Consider the following 24,906-nt stretch of genomic DNA (forward strand, 5'->3'; position numbering starts at 1 on the left):
TGTTTTTTGTTTTTACTGAAACGGTTGAGAAACCCTGGGTCCTGCCTGCCCTCCTGCTTTATAGATGGGAGGGACAGAATTACAGACGGCTTCCTTTGTGCCTCGTAACAAAAGTATGGCAAAAACTGCGACTTTCCTTTAGGAAAAAAGCTAAGTATATTTCATGTAGAAGAGAACACATTCAGGAAGAATATAATTTTTAAAGATTTTATTTATTTGTTTCTAGAGAGGGAAGGGAGGGAGAAAGAGAGAGAGAAACATCAATGTGCAGTTGCTGGAGGCCATGGCCTGCAACCCAGGCATGTGCCCTGACTGGGAATCGAACCTGCGACCCTTTGGTTCGCAGCCCGCGCTCAATCCACTGAGCTACGCCAGCCAAGTACAGGAAGAATATTAGCTGTGGAAGAGTACAGCTGGGTTTCGAATGCGGCCAGAGTGGTGAAGTGGATTGTGGGGAGGGAAGACGGGGCCATGCTGCTCTCAACCTTGATCTCTCCCCCTCCTTCCCCCTGCCCCCTCCCTTTAGGCCAGTCGCCACCCCACCTTCCGGCTGGCGTCACCTCCTCTGAGAGGCCCTGATGGCCAGGCAGGTGGAAGGAGGCCTCTCAGGTCCCACATGCGACGCCGGCGCTCGGCCAGCGCCTTGGTTTCCACCCCAAACCCGGCCAGCTGCACACCGTGAAGCGCTGTGCAAACTGTGTCCTCTCTCCATAGGGGTGGCCTCAGAGACGCCCCAGGGCAAACCGGTGTCCCTGCCTCTCACCGTGGACGCTGCCCGGTGACAGGGGAGCAGCAGCGTGCCGGGCCAAGGACCCGCCCCGCCCCGCCCCGCCCCCGCGCTGGGACGGTTTCCGCTAGAGCAGACACGGTGTGTAGGCTCGGGGCAGGTGCTCCTGCGCTCGGCGGGTGTAGCTGCCAAGAGCATCGAGTTAAGAAGGATTCTGCAGCAGAATCTGGGCTCAGCCCCAGCCCCAGAATGTGCCCGACGCACAAACCAGAGGCGGATTGCCAGCATCTGCGGGGAGTGCGAGCGCAGCGTGCTAAGTTCACAGCCTATTTATTTGCCATCTTTCTCCTCTGCTGAAACTCCGCACCTGTCTGCAAAGTGTTAAAGGATACATAATGCAGCGAAGAAAAGCTGAGAGGCAAAAATCAAAGGCTAATCCGATTGGAAACATTCCTCTCGTCAGCCTAAATTTGTACCATGTGCCAGGTGCTTGCTGGGTGCGCTCCCAAAGGGCAGGGCCCCCTGGTGGTCACACTTGTCTCCGCGCCTCCAGCGAGCCTGGGAGGCCCGAGACACCCCCCCGCCTGCTAAGAGAAATAGACACCGGAACCGGAACCCTTCAATTAGGATCCAACACTGTATCAGCGACAGGGATGGCAGCTGCCACCGGAGAAATGTGTCTGTCCCGCTGGGATTCCACTAACTGACTGGGGTTCCAGCAAAGAGCTCAGCTCCCAGGTTTTGCCCTAACATTCCTGGGCCCACAGCACCCTGCCCTGCTCTGGGGCCACCTCCAGACCGTGTGGCAAAGCCCAGTGACAGTCCAAACCAGAGACTCTGTCTCCCGGCGCCGAGTGCCCCACACCCCACCAATAGTGAGAATTGCCTAGGGAGCCTGCCGAGCCCCCAAATCCCACCGAAGGGGAACCTCCAGGGAGCGGCCTGAGCAGCTGCTCCTTCATCGAGTCACACGTGGTCCTTAGCGCCAGGGACGGTTGGAAAACTCTCGGGCGTCAGTGAAGGCCTCCGAGTTTTGAGGGGCCTAAATTCTACATGACTTGAGTGTCACCGTTTCCTCAGGTGCCCGTACGGTGGCTCATACTCTCAGAGGGGTCTGTGAGCAGGAGAGACCACTGAGGAGAGAAACACACGGGTACATTCTGGACGGGAGGAAATAGACCTGCGGCTACCAGGCTAAACCTGCGTCTTCCAGGCCACAGGCCGGCCCTTCATGCCTGGTGTGGTGATCGTTTGTAGCCGCGTGCCTGGTCTGTGGTTGCTGAGTGAATGAATGAATGAATGAATGAGTGAACTAAAACATTGGCCTGGCGAGCCGGAGACAGCAGGTGTGTAGGTAGGAGCACGAAGGCCCAGCCCATCTCTGCCTAATACTGGAAGGCTTCCTGGAGTAGGGGGCCTTGCCCTGGCACTCTCCCCGTGGTTTTCAACTGGTGGTCCGTGTTTGGGACACCACCCCCCCCCGCCCCCGGGAAGTCGTTTCCCTGCAGCTGCACAGAGGCTCTGGCCCTGACCCTCGCTCGCCCCCACCCCCGCAGGGCGTGAAGGAGTTCAAGTGCGAGGTGTGCGGCCGGGAGTTCACGCTGCAGGCGAACATGAAGCGGCACATGCTGATCCACACCAGCGTCCGGCCCTACCAGTGCCACATCTGCTTCAAGACCTTCGTGCAGAAGCAGACCCTCAAGACCCACATGATTGTACACTCGCCGGTGAAGCCATTCAAGTGCAAGGTACGCGGCCCTCCGGCGCCACGGCGGGGCGGTCCCCCGGGCGGCCTGGCCAGGGCAGGCGAGTCGCCGTGTAGTGAGTGCACAGGGTCGGCCTGGTTGAGGGGAGCCGCCTGGGCTTCGGGGAGTTGGAGTGGGCGGTGGGGCTTCAGATCCCACAAGCGGCTGAAGTTGTTTGTGGTTTTTGAGAGTGGGGGGCATCCTGGCACAGCCACAGGGAAAGAGCCCAGGCCCGGGACTCAGAGCCGTCGGAGACCTGAGCCCCAGATTTCTGACCACTCTGGCTCAGGGAGTGCGGGGCAGCCCCACAGGCAAGAGCGGAATGAATGAGCACTGTCCATAGCACGCAGCTCAGCCGTGGAGGTGGGAGGGGTCGGGGTCCTGGAGGGCGGTCGGGCGGGCGAGCTGATGGGGCCCGGGGTGCCTTCCAGGTGTGCGGGAAGTCCTTCAACCGCATGTACAACCTGCTGGGCCACATGCACCTGCACGCGGGCAGCAAGCCCTTCAAGTGCCCCTACTGCTCCAGCAAGTTCAACCTCAAGGGCAACCTGAGCCGGCACATGAAGGTCAAGCACGGCGTCATGGACATTGGCCTGGATAGCCAAGGTGGGTGGGCCACGCGCAGCGGACGGAGCCAGAGCGGTGCCCTCACGGCACATGCAGGAGCCTCCTGTCCTGTGAGGGGGGGCGGGAGGCTGGCCAGGCCTGAGACCTCACTGGGGTGGGCTCAGGTCTGGAGAAGGGACACGCTGGAGGGCCACTGTGGTGATGGGGGGATGTTCGTGTACTCTTCAAAGGACTTAAGTGGGCTCACGTAAACTAAATAATAAAAATGACAACATTTTATGGAGCGCTAATTGTGTGCCAGGCCTTTATTAACTCACGTGACCCTCACAGGGAGGTGGGTGCCGTTTAACAGAGGCGGAAACTCGAGGACCAAGGAGTTAGGTCACTCAAGGACCGAGAAGTTAGGTAACTCACGCAAAATCACAACACACAGGAGGCGAAAGACACTTATCTCGTTACTGAGCAATGACGTGAAAATAAAAGGATAGGAAAGAAAGTATTAAATGGGAAAACGGCAACTGGAAAAGTAAGGGAGAGCCAGGTGAGGTCACAGTGCCACTCGTCTGATCAGCACGCAGAGGGGAGCTCTGAGCTTCCCGGTAGCCAAGGCAAAGAGTGTGCTTGTCCTCATGGGCACAAGATGGCTGCCAGTAACCTACAGCAGCGATGTGCTCCCTTGTCCATATCCAGTGGGAGAGTTAAGAGCCTGCTCCCCTTTGCTCTATGAAGCCAACCATTTGGCCAGCAGTGGGCTTTCCCCTTAGACCAGTGGTTCTCGACAGAGGGAGTGAGTCTGTCCCCCAAGGACATTTTGGCCACATCTAGACACATTTCTGGTTGTCCCCAACTGGGAGGGATGCTGCGAAGCATCCCACAAGGCACAGGGCTGTCCCCACAACAAAGGAGATGGCCCCAGATATTAATAGGGCCAGGGATGAAATCCCTGCCTTAGACTCACCAGGGCTACTGCCCCCTGGTCTGAGATCCGGTTCCCCCCAAACACATTACGTGTCCTGGGTGGACGGGGCAGAACGCACACTGGGGCTTAGCCCCAGCCCCTGGTGGCCACCCTCCCGGGGTCCCCAGGTCTCACCCCAGGCTGCCCTCCTCCTGTGACTCACTGGAAGGCAGCCCAGGCCTCCAGTGTGGAATTTCCTCTCTGGCTCCTGTTCCAACAGTAAGAGCATTATAATAAGATGTTTATTTGATAAAATTAGAGGAGGGCACACTCTCTAATTACGAGTTTTTGCCTTATCCCCTGTGTTACCCTCCCTGGGGAGTTTGTCCTTGGAGAGCCAGGCCCCAAGGACCACCAGATAGAACTGGCTCACAGCATGAATGGGGTCAGAGATGGGCTCCCCCTCGCTGCTCCCCAGCGCCCCCGCCAGGTGAGGCAGAGCAGCGCAGTGGACGAAGACAGCCGCCCTTGCCTGGGCCCTTTGGCAAGCAGACAGGCCTCTCTGAACTTCCTTTTGGTCTCCTAACCGGGGTCCCTGGGAGCGAACTGATGAGCTCACGCCCAGCATGCAGTAGGTGCCAAATGAGTGCTGACGCAGAGACAGGGTACAGGGCAGCAGGCTCTCGTGTGGCCAAGGGGACCACATCGCAGGGAGTAAGTGTATGACTCAGGAAGGGACCACAGAGGCAGGGCCCAGAGAAGAGCCCAAGGCCAGGCCTGCGCCCTGCCCCGCCCCGCTGCACACCCAGGTCTAAAGCTCAGGTCTGGGAAGCCGCTTCCCAGTGGCCGGCTTCCTGTGTGGGGGTGACCCCCCCGCCCCCGGGAAAGGCGGCACGCGGCCTCACTGTGCACCTCTCTTGCAGACCCCATGATGGAGCTGACGGGCGCCGACCCCTCCGAGCTGGACGGCCAGCAGGAGATGGAGGACTTCGAGGAGAACGCCTTCGCCTACGCGGCGGTGGACGGCGGCGCCGAGGCCAGCGTCCTGACCGAGCAGGCCATGAAGGAGATGGCCTATTACAACGTGCTCTAGCCCGCGCCGGGCCGCCCGGACCGGGGTGAGGAGGGCCCGGGGCGTGGGGGTGAGGCCCGCGGGCCTCGGGCTGCGCCTGCCGCCACAGAGGCGCGAGCTACTACTGCCCCACTGCCCGGAGACCCCCCTGCTCCCCGCCGAGTCGTGTGCACCACGAAGGACTTGGAGACCAAATGGACTGCACCCCTGGCCTCGGCTGTGAACCAGAACCAGGCCCCAGGCGTCCCAGGGGGAGGGAGGGCAATGCAGGGGCCCAGGCCTGCGTCTCCGAGCCTGCTGCCGTGGGAAGGCGGGGGACGTGTGGACAGGGGCTGTTTGGGGACAGGTCCCGAGGACACAGGTGCTGGGGTGTGTGTCCCCAGGCCCAGCAGAGCTGGGGCCGCCCTCCTGCTGGCCCCGCAGGGGTCCTGACACTGGAAGAAGAGGCTGCTTGAGCCAGGTTTTGTTTCTCCTCCGGACCAGCTCCTGCCTCTGGGGGTGCCTGAGCTCCTGGGCTGGTCGGCACCGCCCACCCCTGCCTGCTAGCCCCCCGGGAGCTGCACGGAGCCCAGGCCCCAGAGCCGTCTTCCCGCCCTGTCCGTGGACAGCCAGGCTGGGCCCCTGGCGTCTACCTCCTGGTGCCTCCCAAGCCCCCCGACCCCCGCCCCACAGCCAGCGTGCTTGGGCCGACCTGGCTGGTGGGAGAGCAGACGCACCCCAGAAATCCACCCTGAGAGCACCCTCTCCGGCCACCCCCTCACCCCTGGAAGGTCCCCATCTTACAGCCCTAAGATGGATTTCCACAAATGTCATCCAAGTCTCGCATGATCGGGGCCAGGGTCCCCGCCCACCCCCACTCCGAGAACAGAGCCGGGACACACTAACAGACGGAGGGAGGCCCCGTGCGCAAGGGTGCAGGGCGCGGTGCGGAGGTCACGGGGACCCAAGGGAGCTGTCCTCCGAGGAGGCCAAGGACCACCTGGGGTGGGGGGGCTGGAGCGTCTTTCTTATTTAAAGCATAACAAGTGTCCCCCCTGAAGACAGGGACAGTCCAGTCAGCAGGCTCCCGGGAAGAGCAACATGGAAAAAGGAAGGTGAAGACCACAGAGGGGAAACAAAAAAAAAAAAAAAAAGATTTTTTTTTTTGGAGCACATGGGGGTATTCGGAAGGTAATTTATTATTACTTTTTTTTCCTTTCCAACTGTGTCGCCTATTACCTTTTCGGACGGAGGCCGTTCTCTTTCTCCCTGCGGAAGCTTTCTCGTGTGCCATGCGTGCTGTGTGCCCCCCCCAGAGCGGCCTGGCCGGGCAGGACCGGGCCCGGCAGCGGTGCCCGCCAGAGGCTCGCCCGCACTGCTGCTCGCCTCTGTCCCCACACCGGCTCCTGCCCCTGGAACAGAAGGTGGCAGGCCCAGGGCAGGGAGACGGCACATTCAGGAATGCCAGGGCGCCCGGCCTCCTGCCCGCCTCCCAGGCTCAGAGGCCTCCGTGGGGAGGGGCGGGCAGGGCTGGCCCCCCCCCGCCCCCAAGGCATGGAAGAAGGTGAAGCCACCAACTTCACAGCCTCGAAGCCAGGGGTGGGCGGGGCACCGTGTTGAGATGCATCGGCACCCAAGGCTGGACCCCCCCCCCCCCAGCGGAGCACCGAGCCAGGCCTCGGGGTGGCTGTGACCGGCACCGAGGGGAGGACAAGGTGGCCTTGAGATCGGGCAGCCAGGCGCGACGTCCTTCTCTGCTCCAGCACACACGAAGCCACGGGTGAGAGGGCTGAGGCCACCAGCCCCCCAGGTGCCCGCCGTGATGACCCTCAGGTGGCAGTGACTCCGTCACTGTAGAAGACATTTTCTCCTGCTGAGCAGAAGCATCTTCCCCTGCAAACTACCTCTTCCCACAACGTCTTTCTCCCCTGGTACCAAAAAGAACCCTGTACCTCCTCCTCCTCCTCCTCTTCCCCTCTCCTGCCAGCGCAGTGGCCTTGGTCTCGGGAACCCAAGGGAGAAGGGGTGGGCCCCAGGGTGGGGCGCTCCTCCCCCAGCCCCGCCATCAGCTCCGGCCCTCTGCGAGGTTCGATACTTGAATGCCCCTGCCCGGTGCCTTGGGCCCCGGGCGCAGCTAAGAGACGGGGAGAGCACAACTCACGACTGGAGCTGGGGCAGGGTGGGCTCGGCCGGGCTCCCGTCCCCCCCCCCTCGCCCCCAGCCTTTGCAAAAGAGGTGTGCGGCCTCTCGGGTGACTCGGAAACTCCTGAACGAATACCACTCTAACTTATTTTGACCAACCGTTTAGAACTTCCCACTTGTGCAAAGCCCTACTGTGTTTTTACGTTCCTGTTTAAAAAGAAAAGTTTACTTAGCAATAATTATAAATAAATGAATATTCTTTAGCGCGCGCGACTGCGAGTGCTTCATTCCACCCTCCCCACCCGGGACCATCCGCGCACTGGCGAGCTCACCTGCAGCGCCAGGTGCCTGCAGGGAGCTGCCCCGAGCCCGGGGGAAGGGGACCGGCCAAGCCACCGCAAGCACAGAAAAGCTGCATCCCCCTCCTGACCCACCGGCAGGGCTCCAGGACAAGGGCCAGCTCACCGTGCCACCCTGGGCTGCGGAGGCTGTGCGTTCTGGGGAGCTGCCAGCCCTTCTCCTCTGACGGGCAAGAAGGGGCTGGAAATCTCGAACTCCCTCCTTCCCCGCCCGGGAGCTGGGCGGACCAGCGGGAGCCCGCCGGCTTTTCTTCCCACAGCCCTGGCCGCAGAGCCGTCCTTCCCACCGAAGGGGGCGCCAGTGAGGCGGGCCGCTGGAGCCCACCTCCCACCTAACAGGCCTTCTTCCCAAGGGTTCAGTTCTAGGAGCTGTGCGAGTGCCCCCCACCCCAAATTTGGGAAATGGACGCAGGGCTGCCAAGTATCTATTTTAGTGAGTGAACAGCATATAACTCTTCCCGAGGACATTCTAACACCAAAAAGTGTCACAGAAGAGTGAGTAGCCCTGTGAATGGGATCTATTGAACCTCCCAGCAATTTATCACCTTACTGTTCTAGTTTTGCTGGAGTGGAGAAGATGACCAGAGCCTGGGACCCACTGTCCTGGACTACACGGGGGCCTCGAGCACGCCGCCCCCCCGGGCCCCCAGCCCCCCGCAGCTGCTGAGCAGGCCTTGTCATTTGCACCGAGAAAAGGGCGGAGAGGTCCGGAGATGTTTAGAACGTTAAAACCAACAGAGAAAGAGATAAATGAAAATGTAACCAGAATCAGTCACCCCAAAATGATACAGGAACCGTGCTAGGAAACTCCAGGGAACCCACAGGCCTGCGACCCCAGAGTCACAGCGGCTACTCAGGTGGCTCCTGCTGGATGGTACCGGGTCCCCCCCTGACTTGATGGAGCCGGTGGGATGGGGACCTAATGGGGGGGGGAGGGCCCCGAGGTGCTCCGGTCTGTCCCTGGCGGAGACCCCAGGCCTCTGACGGCCTCCAGGCCCCCGCTGCCTCCTCCCCCCGAGGGACACACACAGCAGACGGGTTTGTGAAGAGAGTTTAGTAGCTAAATATGGCACCGTGTGTTCCAAGGGCGATATAAATTACAGTATGCGATACATACTGGCGGGCTGAGGTAAAACACACTTCCTGCCTCCCGTCACCGCGAGGGGAGACGCAGGTTCCTTTAAAAACATTTATAAAAAGTGTCCCCTAGGAAGGCCTCCGGAGAGGGCCGGGAGGCTCACCCTCCGGCGCACGGGCGAGGCTCGGCGTCCACCGCGGGGGGCGGGGCGGACCGCGCGCGCGCGCCCCGCTACTGCTGGCCCAGGGCCTTGTCCAGGTTGTTCTTGATGGTGTCCAGGAAGTCCGTCGTGTTCAGGAAGTGCTCGTTCAGCTTCACACTGCGGAGGGAGCACGTGCGTGTGAGGGCAGGTCTCCATCTCTCATGCCCCTGGGGCGGAGGAATGGGGGCAGGGCCAGGCTGCCTGGAGCCCGAGGCCAAAGGGCCGCAGCCAAGTCGGTGGGAAGCCGGGAAGGCCTGTCTGTCCTTTTCCAGGTGAATGGGCCCCTGGGTACAAGCTGTCCTGGGAGAAGCTGGGAGGTGGGTATGGGAAGGGGTGGTGGGCACCTGTCCCGCCCCGGGGCTCCTGGCAGCCAAGCTGACTCTCCAGGGGGCCTCGGCTTCTCCCCCCCCGCCCAGAAGGCCAGCCCTGCCCTCTGCCCCGGCCACGCACTTGCTGAGGCCGTGGATGCAGCCCGCCAGGTCCTTGGTCATGGCTCCGCTCTCCACCGTCTGAACGCAGACCTTCTCCAGGGTCTGGGAGAACCTGCCGGTGAGGGGGCGAGGGGCAGAGTGAGACCCGCAGCGGGGTCAGGGCCCAGCCCCCGCCCGCCCCGGGCCCGCTCCGCGCCGGCCCCCGCACTCACCGGATGAGGTCCTGGTTCCCGTCCAGCTTTCCCCGGTGCTCCAGGCCTCGCGTCCAGGCAAAGATGCTGGCGATGGGGTTGGTGCTGGTGGGCCGGCCCTGGGGGAAGGGGTCACAGGGGAATTCAGAGCCAACAAGGCAACAAGGGGACAAGCTGGATGCCGCCTCCCACCCCTCAGAGCCAGCGGGGTCTGGGCCCCCGAGGGAGACTGTACGGGTCCCCCCCACTGACCTTCTGGTGCTCCCGATAGTGGCGCGTGACTGTGCCGTGAGCAGCCTCGGCCTCAATGGTCTTCCCGTCCGGGCAGACCAGCACGGACGTCATCAGGCCCAGGGAGCCAAAGCCTGAAGGGCGGGAAGACCCTCCCCTAAGTACGGGTGCCCCTTCCCTTCAGGACAGCTGGACTGAGTGCGCCTGCGCTCCTGCTGTCACTCAACTCATGTCCCCGCCCACCCGTAACTGGGAGGAACACATTTCTGGTTTGTCTACCCTGGTGAGGGGGTCTCCGGCGCCCGGCAGGAGAGCACCGGGAGGTGGCTGTCATTGGCCTATAAATCATATATCGGTGGCCCCACCTCCAGGTGTCCCAGAGCCCGTGGTCCTCAGGACCCAAGACCTCAGACAGTTCTGTGCACCCCGCCTGGCTCACGGCCGAGAGGCCATTTAAGCAGAGAGAAGGAAGCTGCTGGCAGCTCGTCCCAGCGCCTGCTTCAGCGGCTGCTCCTTCCCGCTGCTTGAAAGCTTTGTGAGGTCCTTCCAAGGCTCCCCAAGTCCCCTTGGAAGCCCTTCCCGGCCACGAGGCCTCCTGGACTCCAAAAGCACCCCGGACACCACAATAAGAATTAGGAACTCCCAGGAAAGAAAAAGTGGGCGACTCCGGTAGAAAAACTCTTCGGCTGAGGCGTCAAGCTGTTACCTGCGCCTTCTCCCTCCCCCATCCCCGGCCTCTTCAGGGGTAATTCCCATGCCTTTCTCTCTCTGTCTGCTCTGGCTTTTCATCCCTCCAGCCCAGGTGGGACTTGTTCCCGCTGGTGACAGGGTCGCCAACGAACTTTGCAAAATGAAGCCTGGAGGCTCTCTGCCTTTTCACGGCAGCCAGGCCTGGGCTCCTCTTTCCTCCTCCTCAGGAGCTGGACCTCGGCCCTCGCACTCTCCCTCGTTTCCTGTCCACGCGGAGCACTCCACGCGGCCTCCTCCCACCACCTCCCCCTGTTAACCACCCCCCCCCCCAACACTGGGCTCTTTCCCACAGTTCCTCTCTGGGGGCTGGCCCAGGCTCTCTGCCGGAATCTGGTCGACCCTTCGGGACGCTGGAGGGCCTGCGGATTTTCCATCTTCCCTGGTATCCTCCTGCATCCTAAAGGTTCCCTGGGCAAAACGAATGCTCTGCACTTCCAAGAGCTCCCAGCTGTGCTCCATCCCACGTCTGCTTTCACTGGAGCCCAGCCGAGTCGCCTGGGCCCTCCCTGCACAGAAACCTCGGCGCCAGCCTGAATTCCTGCATCCTCCTTCCTTCCTCTTCATCCGCAGCAGCGGCCCTAGCACACTCGTCCAAACCCAGGAGTGGACCCGCCTCCCTTAGCTGCCGGGGAGCTGTCGCCCCCTGCCGTCCACGGGGGGACCTTGCAGTGAGCCGGCAAGGCTGAGGTTTTCCACCAAAAGGGTCTGACAATGACCCAACGACCCGCCCCCACAGGGAGCAGGGCGCTCCGGCATACCCTGCGCCAGGATGTCGGACTGCACGTCGCCGTCGTAGTTCTTGCAGGCCCACACGAAGCCGCCGGAAGACTTGAGGACCTGTGCCACCATGTCGTCGATGAGCCGGTGTTCGTACCAGATCTTATTCTTGTCGAAATCGGTCTTATAGTGCCTGGAGGCAAAGGGGCCTGTTGTGGCAGGCGGGCGGGAGGCTGACCGGTTGGGGATCCCTCCCTAGGCCGAGTGCATGGGGACAGCGACCTCCCCACGTAGGATGAGGGCTGGGGTGGCGGAGGGGGACAAGGAGGAAGGGCTGCGGCAGCCGGGAAAGCGGTGCAGGGAGAGGCTGTTACTTGTCAAAGATGTCCTGGAAGATGTCCTTGAAGCGCCCGTCGTAGGCCTTCAGAATGGTGTTCTTGGTGCTCATGTACAGCGGCCACTTCTTCTGGATGGCGTACTGGAAGCAGCTGTGCGCAAACCCCGAGATGGACTGCAGGGGGAGAGAGAGGTCCCTGCGTGGTCCCGCCGCGGCCAGGCTCCGCCCAGGAATGGCGCCCTTCCCTGCACACGACCCTGCCTGGCAATCGTCTGTTGTTCCTGCCCGCCCAGCTCCCCTCTCCCCCACTTGTGGGAGGGAACAGCCCCCCAGCTTGGCTTTGGAAAGCCAGCTCCCTCTCTACGGTCCCTAGACCCTCTGGCTGGGATGGGAAAGGGACCTGTCTTCTCGAGTTGCCCTTGTGTCTGGCTTATCCAATCAGAGCGCGCCTCTCTCTCGGGGCCTCTGTGATTGGCTCAGAGGCGGTCATGTGGGTGAGGCTGGCACTTCTGCGGGAACCAGCGGAGATGGCAGGGACACGCCTGGAGCAGGGACCTGCTAGGCTGGGGGAGAGGCGCTCAGGCTCAGTGCCCGCCTCACCTCGTCAGTGTTGTACATGCCCATGCCCACGCCGCCGGCAGGGAAGTTGTACACCTCCCACTCCTTGGGACTGCTGCCATCCTTCGGGGTGAACACCATCTTGAAGGTGCCGGCCCGGTCGGCCACAAAGTCTGTGGCTTTGTACTGCGGAGACGAGAGGGTGGGTCAGGCCAGAGGCTCCGGATGGGGGTCGCAGGCCAGCCGAGCCCGACGCCCGCGAGGGCCCACCTGGTCGCCATGGGCGTGCCTGCCAATGGTGATGGGCTTGGTCCAGCCAGGGACAAGGCGGGGGATGTTTTTGCAGATAATGGGCTCCCGGAAGACAGTCCCACCGAGGATGTTCCGGATGGTCCCGTTGGGACTCTTCCACATCTTCTTCAGCTTGAACTCTAGAAGGGCAGAGATGGGGTGGCGCCGTTGCAGGATTTGAAGCAAGCACGCAGCCGGAGGAGGGTCCTCACACTCCTGCAGCCGGCGGAGTGTAGAGTGCGCATGTGCGGGCTTCGGAGCCCAGCGCCACCGCCTGCCTGTGCGTCTGGAGTAAGTGCCTTAACCTGAGCTACGAAATGAAAGTACTGATGAAATACATAGCCCTGGATTGAGCGCGGGCTGGGAACCAAAGTGTCCCAGGTTCGATTCCCAGCCAGGGTACATTCTTGGGTTGCAGGCCATAACCCCCAGCAACCGCACATTGATGTCTCTCCCCCCCCTCTCTCCCCCCTTCCCTCCCTAAAAATAAATAAAATCTTTAAAAAAAGTATTTAAAAAAACATAAATATTAAAAAAAAAAAGAAAGAAATACATAGCCCTTCGCGCTGTCAGGAGGATGAAAGGGGCTCCTAGCCCAGTGCCTAGCCCCAGGCGGGCCGTGGGGCGACTATTCTTACTCCCACGTCACACTGGGATGTCCGGCTCAGTCGGACCATCCCTGACAACACACCGCCTCACTCCAGACGCTGTGGTTCCTGCCCAGGACTGCCGCTAATGGCAGGGTCCGCCTCCAGTGCCTAAGACCATGACGCTCGACTTCCTTGTCCAGAAAATGGCGATATATAAACCCCAGGGTTTGGGAGAGAGGGGAAAAAAAAAAGCCTAAGAGAAGAGCTTAGCATGAAAATGATTCCAATACACTAAGGTCAGTACAACCCAACAGATAAGGAGGAGGCCTGGGGGGTCCAGATCCCCGATGCTGTGGGAAGTAGGGAGACAGAACTCTACGAACGCCTAACCCGCCCTTTCTTGGAACTTTCCAAACCGAGCCTGTCTGTCCACACAGAGCCATGTCTTGGAAGCCTCAAGAGCAGCCCCCAGAGCCAGGGGCCAGCAGCCGGTCCAAGCCCAGTGGGGGCACCTCTCTGAGACCCCTCCAGGCTGCACGGGCAGACCTGCAATCATACCAAGACCGTGGCGGGGTACCAGTGATACCCCCCGGGGCCTCTGCCCCCAACCCCCGAGACTCTGAAGGACACAGGTGGGACACGCAGCCCTCCTCTGGACAGAGGTGGCCCCAGGTCTCTCTGTCAACCTGCCTATAACGCCGTCCAGGGGGCCACAGGGGCTGGCTGCCCCAAGAGGCCGTGGCAGCATCAGCATGAGCTTCCTCCTCCTCCTGCTCCCTGTCCCCGATGGCACGGCCACTGGCCGGGGCCACCCAGCACAGCAAAAGCACCGCTGGTGCGGGAACAGGAGGGTGGATTCTGGCCTCAGGTCTCCCACGCCCTGACTGAGCACACGCTGAGGCCACCCCAGCCCCACCCACAGGGACCACTGTCTTCCAGGCATCCAGGGGGAGGTGGCGGTAGCCCTGTCCCAGCCCCCACACCTTCCACGCGGGCCTCGTCGGGGGTGATGGTGGCGCACTTGACAGCCACACTGTACTTCTGGGTGGCCAGCGCAGAGTCGATGGTGACCTGGTCGTCAGTCTTGTCCCGGTGCGGGAGCCCCAGGTCGAAATACTTGAGCTGGACGTCCACGTGGGGCAGGATGAGCTAGAGACAGATGGCCAGGGGTCAGGGGTCAGCCCAGAGGACTCTGACTCAGGGGCACGCGCAGGCTATGGCGGGGGACACTGAGTCAGGGCTGGGGCTCGGGAAGGCTGGTGGGGGAGGGGCAGCACAGCTCAGGGCTGGCGTCAGCCATCGCTCAGCGGGGCCTAGTCACCGCTGGAGGGCGGCCGGCAGACCAGATGCAGCCCCTCAGAGGGGGCTCATCCCAGAGCACAGACCAGGTGCCCCCCTCAGTGGCCCATCGGCTCGGCCACACCCCAACTCCAGCTGCATCTGTGCTCCCTAAACAGTGGGCTCCCGCGTCTTCCCCATTCAGGAGTGGCGGCGGATCTCAGCCTTCTCCTTGTGGACCTACACACATTTGGGGGGTCTTCCCATGGACAGCACTCTCTCCCAGGGGGACCCCGGTGACTTGGAGAAGCCAAGAGGCCGCCCTGGGGATGTTGCTGCGGCGGCTCACACGTATCGCCGCCCTAGAGCACAGCCCGCAGCCACCGCTCACGATGACATCCCCGAACCACTGAGGAAAGGTTAACTCCGTGCGCAGCGGCGCCGAACACCAGCCCTGCGCTCCCCCGCCCCCCGCCCCCGCTCCCCGGAGAAAGCGCAGCGGAGTTGAGGGGGTCAGGGTGGGCGGGATGCAGCGTCAGCCTCGAACCTGCACACGGTTTTAAGACACGCAGACTTCGGCACCAGCACGAGACACAGACTGTGGAGGGCAGACCACGGCCAGATGTCAGAAAGAACCGAGAGTGGTCTGGACACAACAGAAATGCGGGCGGGACGCCGCTGCCCACCGGGGGACAAGTGAGGCGGGCGGATGCGCGTGGCCGGAGGTGGGGCCCAGGAGAGCCGGGCTGCGGGCTGCAGGCTGCAGGCTGCGGGCTGCGGGCTGGGGCGGCCAGCCGCGTGGAAAGCCTCAGGCTTCGGGAGGGAGCTACCTTCTCCTTGATGAACTGCCAGATGATACGGGTCATCTCGTCGCCGTCCATCTCCACCACCGGTTTGGCCACCTTGATCCTCTTGTCGGCATCTAGAACGGGGGTGCAGACAGCGCATGGCGACCCTGGGGAGGCCGGAGGGGAGCCCCCCTCCGCCCCACCAGACCGGCCCCCATCCAGGAAGGAGCAGCGGTCAGCCAGGACCCAGCTGCCCAGTGTTCACGCCCCTCCTGTGGGGGGGGACCTGGACCCCCCACTGAGCGTGGCCGGCCGGGACCCGTCGGATCTCCTTCCCTGGAATCTGAAGGCAGAGGCGGCCACCCAGGGAGCCAGAGCCCACGGGGGCTGCCGGGCCCAGCGGCAGGCAAGTCGGGAGAGGCTGCGCCGGCGGCTGCCGCCAGCTGGCCGCCCAGCACACCCCGCAGTGCCCTCTCGTCCAGTCCGCGCGGTGCTCGGAGCTGCCCGCGTCCTTCCAGTAACCTCCGCCACAACGCCCTCTCTCTCAAAGCCAGCCTGCCACTCACTCGGTGTGCTGCCTGCAACCCGAGACCCCGACGGATGCGAAGCGAGAGGGACCGTCTTAGCACCTCCGGCTGTGCCCGGCGGTGCACGCCGCCCCCACATCATTCCGCTCGGTCCTCGAACCGCTCCCCGCTCCCAGGGGGAGGATCATTGCTCCCCTTCAAAGGTGGGGAGGCTGAGCGTCCTTCCCGGCTCCCTGCCCGAGGGCCGTTCGCACCTCGCGCCGCAGGAAGTGCGCGCCGCCGAGGGCCCTTGGGAACGGAGCTCAGGTCTCCGGCTCAGAGTGGCTCAGGGGGGCCAGCCTGGCCACAGACACACATCACAGGATCACAGGACCGGTCACGAGGCCGACCCGGGCCCTGGGGGAGGGCGCAGGGGAAACGGGAGCCAGGCGGAGCTCTTCAAGGAAATCCTGACGCGTGAGAAAAACCCACAGCCTGGGGAGCGAGTTCCAAGGAAAACTCAGGAAAACGGCCCGTCCCATTAATCTTAATTGGCGCAGGCTGCCTCGGGGGAGACTGGTTGCCCCTCAACCGAGCTGTCCACGGCCCCCCACGGTCCACACAGGCGCAGTGAGGGGCCCCCCGCCCCCCCACCAGAGATGACAGAAGAGGGTGTTCACTTGAAAACACCACCACCCCTGGGAGACGGGACAGCTGCGCGGCTGACAAGATGGGACAGAAGCCCGTGGCAACCACAACAGCGTGACCGCCGGAGCCCGTGTCGGGCGGAAGGGACCACAAAGCCCAGCGGACCGCACCGCGGCGGCCAAAACACAAACCACAGCCGCGACTCGGGGTGACCTCCTGACCCGCCAGGACAAAGGTTAACGTGTGCAGCAACATGACCCACTTCCCGAAGACATGCAAACAGGTGGCTGTGGCTGTTCCCATTTGTTTCGTTTTTCTAACGTAGAAAGAACCTCAGGGCTTATTCAGAAAGACAAATGAGACCACGGAGCGTGGCTTCTGGCAGAAAGAACATGGATCCCTCACTCAAGTGCAGCCTCAGTGCCCTTGTGGGTCAGATACACAGACACAGAGGCCGCCCTGGACGGGCAGCTCAGCTGGTTAGAGCCTCGTGCCAATGCACCAAGGTTGCGGGTTCAGTCCCCGGTCAGGGCACGTACAGGAAACAACCAATGAATGCATGAGGAAGTGGAACAACCAACTGATGTCTCTCTCTCTCTCTCTCTCTCTCTCTCTCTCTCAAATTAATAAATAAAAATGTAAAAGAAGGAGAAGCAGAAAGCAGCACCGACTGGAAAGACCTCACTCCCTACAGGACAGGGGTTTGAGGTCCAAGCTGTGGAAACTCCTTCACCTTTTCTGGTCCACAGCGTCCATGGAGGGGCTTCAGGACCTGCAGGATGCCAGGGGGGCTGCGGCAGGGCTAGCTGAGCTTCTAGGAGCATCTCCTGTGAGGTTATTTGATGAGGGCTCATCCCATTTTTAAAGAATATATTGAACCCTCCCCGAGATCCCTAAGGAGAGATTCATTTAGGGGCCAGTCGTAGAGGTTTCAAACTTGACTTCGTTTTGGGTGTCAGGCTGGCAGCCTCTGCCCTACAGACACCACGCTTCCTCTGCGAGGGAGTTTGAGGTCAAAGTCACCGCACGCAGGAGTCGAACCCTCAGAGGCTACAGGGCCCACTCATTTACAACCAGGTGCTGAGCGCCTCTTCCGGAAACCCCTGACACACAGCAGGGCTGGCCCCGGGGGAGAGAGTATGAAAGGGAAGACCCAATGGAAATGAACAGAGAGGAGGCAGAGCCTTTAGCAAAGTCAGCAGAGCAGCCCTGGCTGGTGGGTGGGGCTTCGAGGGCTGGGTGTCAAACCCAGGGCTTGCTGGTTCCAATCCCCATCAGGCCTCAGGCTGGGGCTGCAGGCCCCTCCCCTGCAGCCCAGTTGTCCCCTGCAGGCTCCCTCTCCCTCTCCCTCTCTTCCCTCCAGTCGTCTGAGGTTCCTCTCCCTCTCTATAAAAATAAACAAACAAACAGGGGCCAGGGCAGGGGAAAGTCATGGAAGAAAAAAGGGGACAACTTTAACTGAACAATAGAAAGTTGTTTTTTAATACACAAAATCTTTTTTAAAAAATCGGCAGTACAGCCTGCCTGGAAGCCAACTTCTCAGAGGAGCTGGGGACAGCGAGGGGAACCGAAGCGGCAGAGATGCACTCTGTTTGACCTGGACGGTGCTTTCCTCAAATACTAAACGGTGGCCGAGGTTTAAAAATCAGGAGATTGTAACAATGACAACAAATAGTAATAACAACCCGATTAACAAATGGGCCAAGGACTTGAGTCAGTATTTCTCTGGAGTGATAAAGAGAAGTCCTATGAGCCCGTGAAAAGATGCTCAACATCACTGGGGCAATTTAAAACCACAACAAGGCCCTGGCTGGGGTGGCTCAGTGGGCTGAGTGGGGGCCTGGGAACCAGAGGATCACGGTTCCGTTCCCAGTCAGGGCACGCGCCTGGGTTTCAGGCCAGGTTCCCAGTAGGGGGCGCCTGAGAGGTGACCACACGTTGATATTTCTCTCCCCCTCTCCTTCCCTTCCCCTCTAAAGATAAAATCGCAAACACACACACACACACACACACACACACACACACACACAAAACGAGATACCACCTGACACCCACTAGAACGGCTGCTACCAAAAAAAATCTGAACAACAACAAAAAAAACAGAAAACAACAGGTGTGGGTGAGGATGTGGAGAAGCTGGAACTCGCACCCTGCAGGTGAGGACGGAAACTGGTGCAGCTGCTGCAGAGAACCATGTGAAGGTTCCGCACCGTTTTCTCTGGAACTGCCGACCCCATATGGTCCACAACTTAAAACTGGAATCACCGTCTGACCCACACACCCCACTTCTGGGCGTACTGGAACTAAATGGAAAGCAGGGCCTTGGGCACCCGTGTTCACGGCAGCCTGATGCACTATAACCAAGACTGGGGAGGGACCCCTGTCCGTCGGCGGATGAATGGATAAACCAAGTGTGGCGTGAACCTTCGAGAGGAGAACGGGACTTTGGACCCTAATCCAGGAAAGGCAAGAGAAACTCTCCTCCCGAAGGTTACACGATGTCGGTGACTCTAAGTCTTTAAAGACTAGGCTCCCAGCTCGTAACCATGGAGGTACCTGCTTTGAAACGGAAGAAGGAAGAATCTCCGTGTTTTAGTGATGCTGGGACAAACTCAACGGATCTGAGGGCTTGTTCTTTTTTTTGTTAAGATTTTATTTATTTGTTCTTTTTTTTGTTAAGATTTTATTTATTTAGTTTTAGAGAGGGAAGGGAAGGAGAAAGAGAGAGAGAGAGAGAGAGAGAGAAACATCAATGTGTGGTTGCTGGGGGTTGCCACCTGCAACCTAGGCATGTGCCCTGACTGGGAATCGAACCTGGGACACTTTGGTTCCCAGCCCGCGCTCAATCCACTGAGCTATGCCAGCCAGAGCAGGGCTTGTTCTTTTGTTTCCATTCCACACAGGCAACTTTGCTACAACGTGGTACACTTATGTAAATGATGCATGCTACAATGTGTACTATACTTCCATACACAGTGTCTACTACGAGGTGGTGTACTTACAGATACAACATCGCCACATTTCCCAAGCCCTCTTTCAACCCAGCCCCAATGAACATCTTTGGGAAGTAACCCCTATGATAAATTGGAAGCAGTATTAACTTTGTAAAGATTGAATAACTCTATCCCCTCAGTTTTTCACAATTCCTTTACCTTCCTCAGAGGGTCGATACATTTTAACTAGAATATTTTTAAGGCAGAATGTACATAGAATGGACTATTATTCAGCTTTGAGAGGAAGGAAACCTTGTTGCAAGCCACAGCATGGACAAACTGCAAGGACATTAGGCTAAATGAAACAAGCCAGTCACAAAAAGACAAATGCTGCGTGATTCTGCTTCTATGAGGTGCCTGGGGGAGTCCACCAGCCATAAACACAGAAAACCGCGGCGGCTGGCCCTGGCCGGGGCTGGAGGGAGGGGGAATGGGGAGTTATGGTTTAACGGGTATAGAGTTTCAGATCTGCAAGACGAAAAAGCTCTGGAGATTGGTTGCACAATAATGTAAAAATATTTCCCAGGCCTGAACTGCAGACTTAAAAGTGGGTAAAATGGCAATTTTCATTATGCATTTGTGAAATAGAAAAATAAAAATTTAATTTAAAAAATTAAACCAGTCAAAAAAAAACAAACCCAGGAGGTTTTACTCAAAAAACCCAGCCTGTCTGGTGAAGGCGCTGAGAAGCACGGACTGGTGGCCAGGAAACAGTCAGAGGGATGCAGAGTTCAGCAGAGGGAGCTCAGTCAATAAGATGTTATAACTCTGTACGGTGCCAGGGGGGTCCTGGAAACATCAGGGGGCTCACTCTGTAAACTGTATGATTGCCTAACCACTGTGCTGTATCCCTAAAACTAATGCAAAATAATATTGGTTATAAACTGCAATTGAAAAACAAATTTAATTTACAAAATAGAATAAAAAATAACAAGGAGCCCTGGCTGGCGTAGCTCAGTGGATTGAGCACGGGCTGCGAACCAAAGTGTCGCAGGTTCGATTCCCAGTCAGGGCACATGCCTGGGTTGCAGGCCATGGTCCCCAGCAACCTGCACATTGATGTTTCTCTCTCTCTCTCTCTCTTTCTCCCTCCCTTCCCTCTCTGAAAATAAATAAATAAAATCTTAAAAAAAAAAACAAGGAAAAAAAATCCAGCTTCTTTTGAAGAATGAGCTGCTTCCACGTGGTGAGCCGGTGCTGGCTCGTGGCCCGAATGGGCTGGGCCGAGGTGGCCCATTCCTTCCCGCCAGGCCTGCCACGTGCCCCCCCAGCGCACCCCAAGGTGTCAGAGTTTGAGACCTTGTCTGCTGTTCGGCCAACACACTGGCGGCACTCCCAACGCCAGCCCCTCTGGGGGACGAGAGGTGAAAAGCACCCTCAAATCCAGGGAGCAGCGCCCGGGCCTCCCTGAAGGTCTCCAGGGGACACGGTGACATCTTTCTCCAGAGCAGGCACCGCACAGGCGCCGTCCCCTGGGCCAGCTCGCGGGGTGGAATTACATCGGTCACGGGAGGCCCGTCAGGCCAACCGTCCCTGCTCTGGGTCTCGCGGCACCCAACACCAAGGCAGGATTTCCAAACCCGCCCCCCAATCCCAGGACCTGCCGGCTGCTCCCAGCTCAGGGCTCAAGGTCCCCTGAAAGGCAGCCACGCCCAAGACCAACCGCCTCCACCGCATTCCTGCCCCGTGCTCAGCCGGCGCAGCCCAGAGGGGCGTGGAGCCCCGATTCCGGGGAGCGATCCTGGAAGATGTTTTAGTGTTTCCCTCCCTTTTCCTCATCCAAAAAAAAAAAAAATCCTGCTAACTCTTCCTTCAAAATACGTCCAGAATCTAACCCCTTCTCACCACCCCCAGGGCCACCACCCACGGCCCAGCCATCCCAGAGGCCAGGGTGCTCCTGTTCAAATATAAATCAGCTGGTGACAGGGCACGGCCTCTCCTTTCAGTCCCGGCTGGCGTGGCTCAGTGGGTTGAAGAGCCTGTCCTTGCACTCAGAGGTCCTCACAAATGGTCTGCCAGTGCCCCCCACCCCCGCACCGGCCCCCACGAGCTGGCCCACCTGTCACTCAGGTCGGATCGTGAGCCCTGATCCACCAGCCTCACGCAGCCGGCTCCCCGCTCTGCGTCTCCCACGGGTGAAGGAGTTCCCTCCACCTTGGCCTTGTCCCTTGCCGTTCGCTCTCCCCTTGATAACAGCAGGGCCTGTTTCTTTCGCCCGCTCGGGGCTGCACTCAGCACGGCCTTTCCTGGCCACCCTGTCCAAACCCTCGGGCACGCACCCTCGCTGCTTCTTTGCTCCCCCCTCACCCTGTGCCACCCCCCCAGCCAGCGTCTGTCCCTGCGTCAGAGCTGAAGGTCCGCTGACGGCAGAAATCTCTGCCTCTTGTTCCCAGCTCTGTCCCGAGCACCTCGCCCAGTTCCCGGCACACAGCTGTAGGCGTGAATGGATGTCATGGTATGGCCAACACAGCCACCTCCTGTTTGAATGAAATGCGCTTCCCCCTCCCCCACCCCCACCCTGCTGGGACGCGGCGCCCCGCGGAGGCTGGTGACGTCACTGCATCAGACCAGCAAAAGCCGGACACCCGGGTGGCGACCCTGCCAGGCAAGGGGCCCCCTGCTCTGGATGAGCTCACAATGTATATATAGTGGATTAACACTTGCCATCTGCCGGCATTTGAAACCTGGGTTTACAGCAGCATTCACGTCCGGGAATCAGAGAGCGGATTCCAACACCCAAACACCCTGAACGGAGTCAGCGCACGAGGCCTCCGCCTCACGGAGAGACGCCCCCGGGTTTTCCTCAAAGCTTACGGGGGCCCAGACACAACGGCCAACCGACCGAAAGGGCTCGGATGCGGGCGGGCAGGCGGCTGTCGTCTGACCCGATGTGGCTGAAGCGAGGCTGCATGGAGAACACGCAAGAACCCTGCTGGCCTGCAGACGCGCTGAACAATCACTAAGTAGTGCGCCCTGGAATCTAGGAGCGCAGGCGAGTCACCACGACCCGGAGAGTGAAAGGGCAGCTGAGAAAACCAGGACGCTCCCAGGCTAGCGGCTGGGGCAAGGGAAGGCTGCACGGCTGATTCTCCCACCGAGAGAATCCTTCCGCTGGTCGGTTAGTCGGCGCGGACACCCCCAACCAAACGCTCCCTGCTCAGAACCACAGCAGCCGAGGCTGGAGGCCTCCGAGTTGCAAAGCTACGAAGAGACGCGCGTGGGAACCACCAGGCAGCAAAGGAACCGGGTGCTTTAGCTCCCAAACACTCTTCCCTTGTCCTCGAGCGGAGTGCCCGCGGTTCTGTCTCCGGCAGCGGCAGCGCCGCCAGGTGCCGGGAGAGGAGAGGCCGCAAGCGCATGGTCTCACGTCCAAGTCCAACCCCAGGCATTCTTCCCAGAACAACCAGCTCACGGGGGGGACTTCTAGAAGGACCTGCAGCTGATTGCTTTTTTTTTTTTATTTTTCCACCTGCTCTTTTTATGTGTTACCAAAATTCAGGCCCCTAAAAGGGCTGTGTGGGAAGGGGCGGGGGGGATATGTTTCTTTTCTTTTCTTTTCTTTTTTCAGTCATCAATGCAGAATCCCGGGGAAAACCTGTGAGCATACCTAACTTGCACCCTATTTTGCTGAAGGGGGTCGTGCCTGATGGGAAACTTGCTTTAGGGCTTGGGGGCACTCGAAACTTTGGGATTGCCAGGCTGACCCTGTAGGGAGGCAAATCCCAGCCGATCCAAAGCAGGAATGCCCCTTTCTCCTTGGGGTGGGGGCGGGGGTGGAGTGCCCGGGCCCAGGCTCCAGTTAGCTGCTCCCACACTGGGTTAAAGATTACCTACCACCGCAGGCAGGCCAGGCCGCCCGGGGCCCACCCCCCTTCCCCACTCCTCCAGGGACTCCTGGCCAGGCCAGGACAGGGGTTTCCTTGACAACAGACATCAGCCAGGGCCAAAGGACCTGCATTGTTTTCTGCCGTTTGCACCTGGCGCGGAGGGGCAGGCTGTGGGCGATGCCCACAGCCCAGCGGGGGCAGCCTGCACTGATTATGGAGGTTCGCGCTACATCCTGCTTCTCAAGATCCGGCCGCTGTCTTCTCTGCTCAGGCGGGAGCTAAGGGTGCCGCAGAAGCTGTGAACAGCGAACGACTCGGAGCGTCTCCGCACTGGTGAGCGCGGCAGGGCCCCGGAGCGGCGCAGGGCCCGCGGGCCCCGCGAGGAAAGGCCCATCAGACAAGGACAGGCCCAGGATGGAGCCTCAAGTGCAGCCCCAAGGAGAAGGGGGTGGGGAGCCCAAACAAAAGGGCGAAATGAAAAGCACGCTCCCCCAGCTGTCGCGCAAAAGGCTCCAAAAATAGCTGACGAGGGCCTGGCAGCGAGGAGGAATTACAGCGCGCCAGGCTGAAAGGGAACGGGAAGTGGCTGCCTCCTCCCTCCCGCCTTTGTCTGAGCAGAGACGGCCCGCGAAGCGCGCCGGCCCCCGGTCGGTTGCTCCGCTTTCGCCAGGGCGGGCAGGATCCCCTCCTGGTCCGGGACACCTCCGGCGCCCCTTACGGTTACATCTGGGGGCACGAGGCAGCCCGGAGCTCCCCCCCGCGCACGGCCGCAGGGCTGGCATCGCCCGGGCCACCAGTTGCCACCGTCCTTCAAGTCCCCGCCACTGCTCCTGGCGCGGCCTGGAAGCTTGGGGCAGGGGACGGCGGAGCGACGCGGGCTCCGGCTCTTTGTGTGCCCAACCCCGCGGTGGTCCCGGTCGCGCTCCCGGATCCCCGCCCGAGGCCGCCACGTCGCGGAGCCCGGCGCGCACCCGCCCGGACCCTCTGGCACTCACAGTGGCGCCGCGGCTGGTCCTGCAAGTTCGGGCCTGTCAGGGCAGCCGGCGCCCAGGCGGGCCCGGAGCCCGAGGCTCTGCCGAGCGAGCGCACGACCCGCAGGTAGCCAGCCATCCGGAGCAGGCGAGGGAACCGAGCGGGCAGGCAGGATCCGAACGCCGGCCGCTGCTTCGGCTGCCTGGCGGCGGGCTGCCCAGACCTGGGCGCCGGGCGCGCAGGCACGGCCGGGGCGGGGCTGCCGGGGCCGCTGCCCCATTGGGCCTCGCCCGGACTAGGCGGGACCAGGCGGGGCCGAACCCGCCCCTGCGCGCCACCGGCGCTTCACCGGCGAGGCGGGAAGCCCGGCTGGACCCGCGCCAGAGGCGGGTGAGACCCACTGGGACCCGCGCGCGAGGGTCGGCTCTGGAGGATTAGGCGAGCCGCCAGCGAGGCCCACCCCTTCTCTCCAGGACACCCCATTAAAATCGGGGTGTCAACTGCTGACACAGCTTAAACCCCAAAAGGCGAATCTAAGGAAACACCTGCTCCCCTCGCGTTTGCGGGGCTGAACCCCTAAGGCGCGCGAACCGAGTGAGCATTCTGCGCTCTTGGGCTAAGACCGTGGGGGACCTCGGGCCGCCTCGGGCTCGCTCTCAGCTGCTCCTTTCCCCCCCAGGGGCTGTGTAGACTGGCGGGAACCCCCTTCTGCGTCTCACCAGAAGGTCGAGCTGCTACCCCCCCCCAGAAAAAAAAAGTCATTCAGCCACACACTTTCCTCCTGTCTGAAGGGGAAGGAATGGATTCTCACGGCAACAGGCCTGCGCGCCCTCCGCGCCTGCAAGGCTGGGGCGCACGCCGGGCTCGGGGACACAGCTCCCAGGTGTGCCCTCAGCGCACAGCCTGGGCCGGGCACGCTCGGCGTTCACCCAGATAAACGCTTCCGTTTTGTGCCTGTTTTCATGGAAAAGACAATACTCGTCGGTTCCGTCCTAAAAAAACCAAACCCATTCCCGTCTCCCTCCACCC

The 24,906-nt window shown here is 60.7% G+C and overlaps 2 protein-coding genes across 7 annotated transcripts in view; one reads left to right on the forward strand and one right to left on the reverse strand.

The window, feature by feature from the left end:
* Nucleotides 1–8,383, forward strand: part of ZNF710 (zinc finger protein 710) — a 51,308-nt gene extending 42,925 nt beyond the window's left edge. For all 6 annotated transcript variants that reach the window (XM_045824813.1, XM_045824811.1, XM_045824812.1 and 3 more), the window contains 3 exons: nt 2,284–2,475; nt 2,904–3,078; nt 4,861–8,383. In XM_045824813.1, the coding sequence (XP_045680769.1) occupies nt 2,284–2,475; nt 2,904–3,078; nt 4,861–5,030 (537 nt within the window). In that variant the 3' untranslated portion in view covers nt 5,031–8,383. The remainder of the gene's footprint in view (nt 1–2,283; nt 2,476–2,903; nt 3,079–4,860) is intronic.
* Nucleotides 8,384–8,528: 145 nt separating this feature from the next.
* Nucleotides 8,529–24,105, reverse strand: IDH2 (isocitrate dehydrogenase (NADP(+)) 2). The gene is made up of 11 exons (XM_045824837.1): nt 23,901–24,105; nt 14,974–15,065; nt 13,849–14,014; nt 12,255–12,415; nt 12,027–12,170; nt 11,464–11,600; nt 11,131–11,282; nt 9,644–9,756; nt 9,413–9,510; nt 9,220–9,312; nt 8,529–8,886 (listed from the first exon to the last, which is right to left on the reverse strand). The coding sequence occupies exons 1-11, from the start codon at nt 24,013–24,015 to the stop codon at nt 8,799–8,801; spliced, it is 1,359 nt and encodes a 452-aa protein (XP_045680793.1). The 5' UTR covers nt 24,016–24,105; the 3' UTR covers nt 8,529–8,798.
* Between the last annotated feature and the right edge of the window lie 801 nt (nt 24,106–24,906).

Source organism: Phyllostomus hastatus, unplaced genomic scaffold (assembly GCF_019186645.2).
Source record: "Phyllostomus hastatus isolate PE091 unplaced genomic scaffold, TTU_PhHast_1.1 phas_scaffold_555, whole genome shotgun sequence".
NCBI lineage: Eukaryota > Metazoa > Chordata > Mammalia > Chiroptera > Phyllostomidae > Phyllostomus > Phyllostomus hastatus.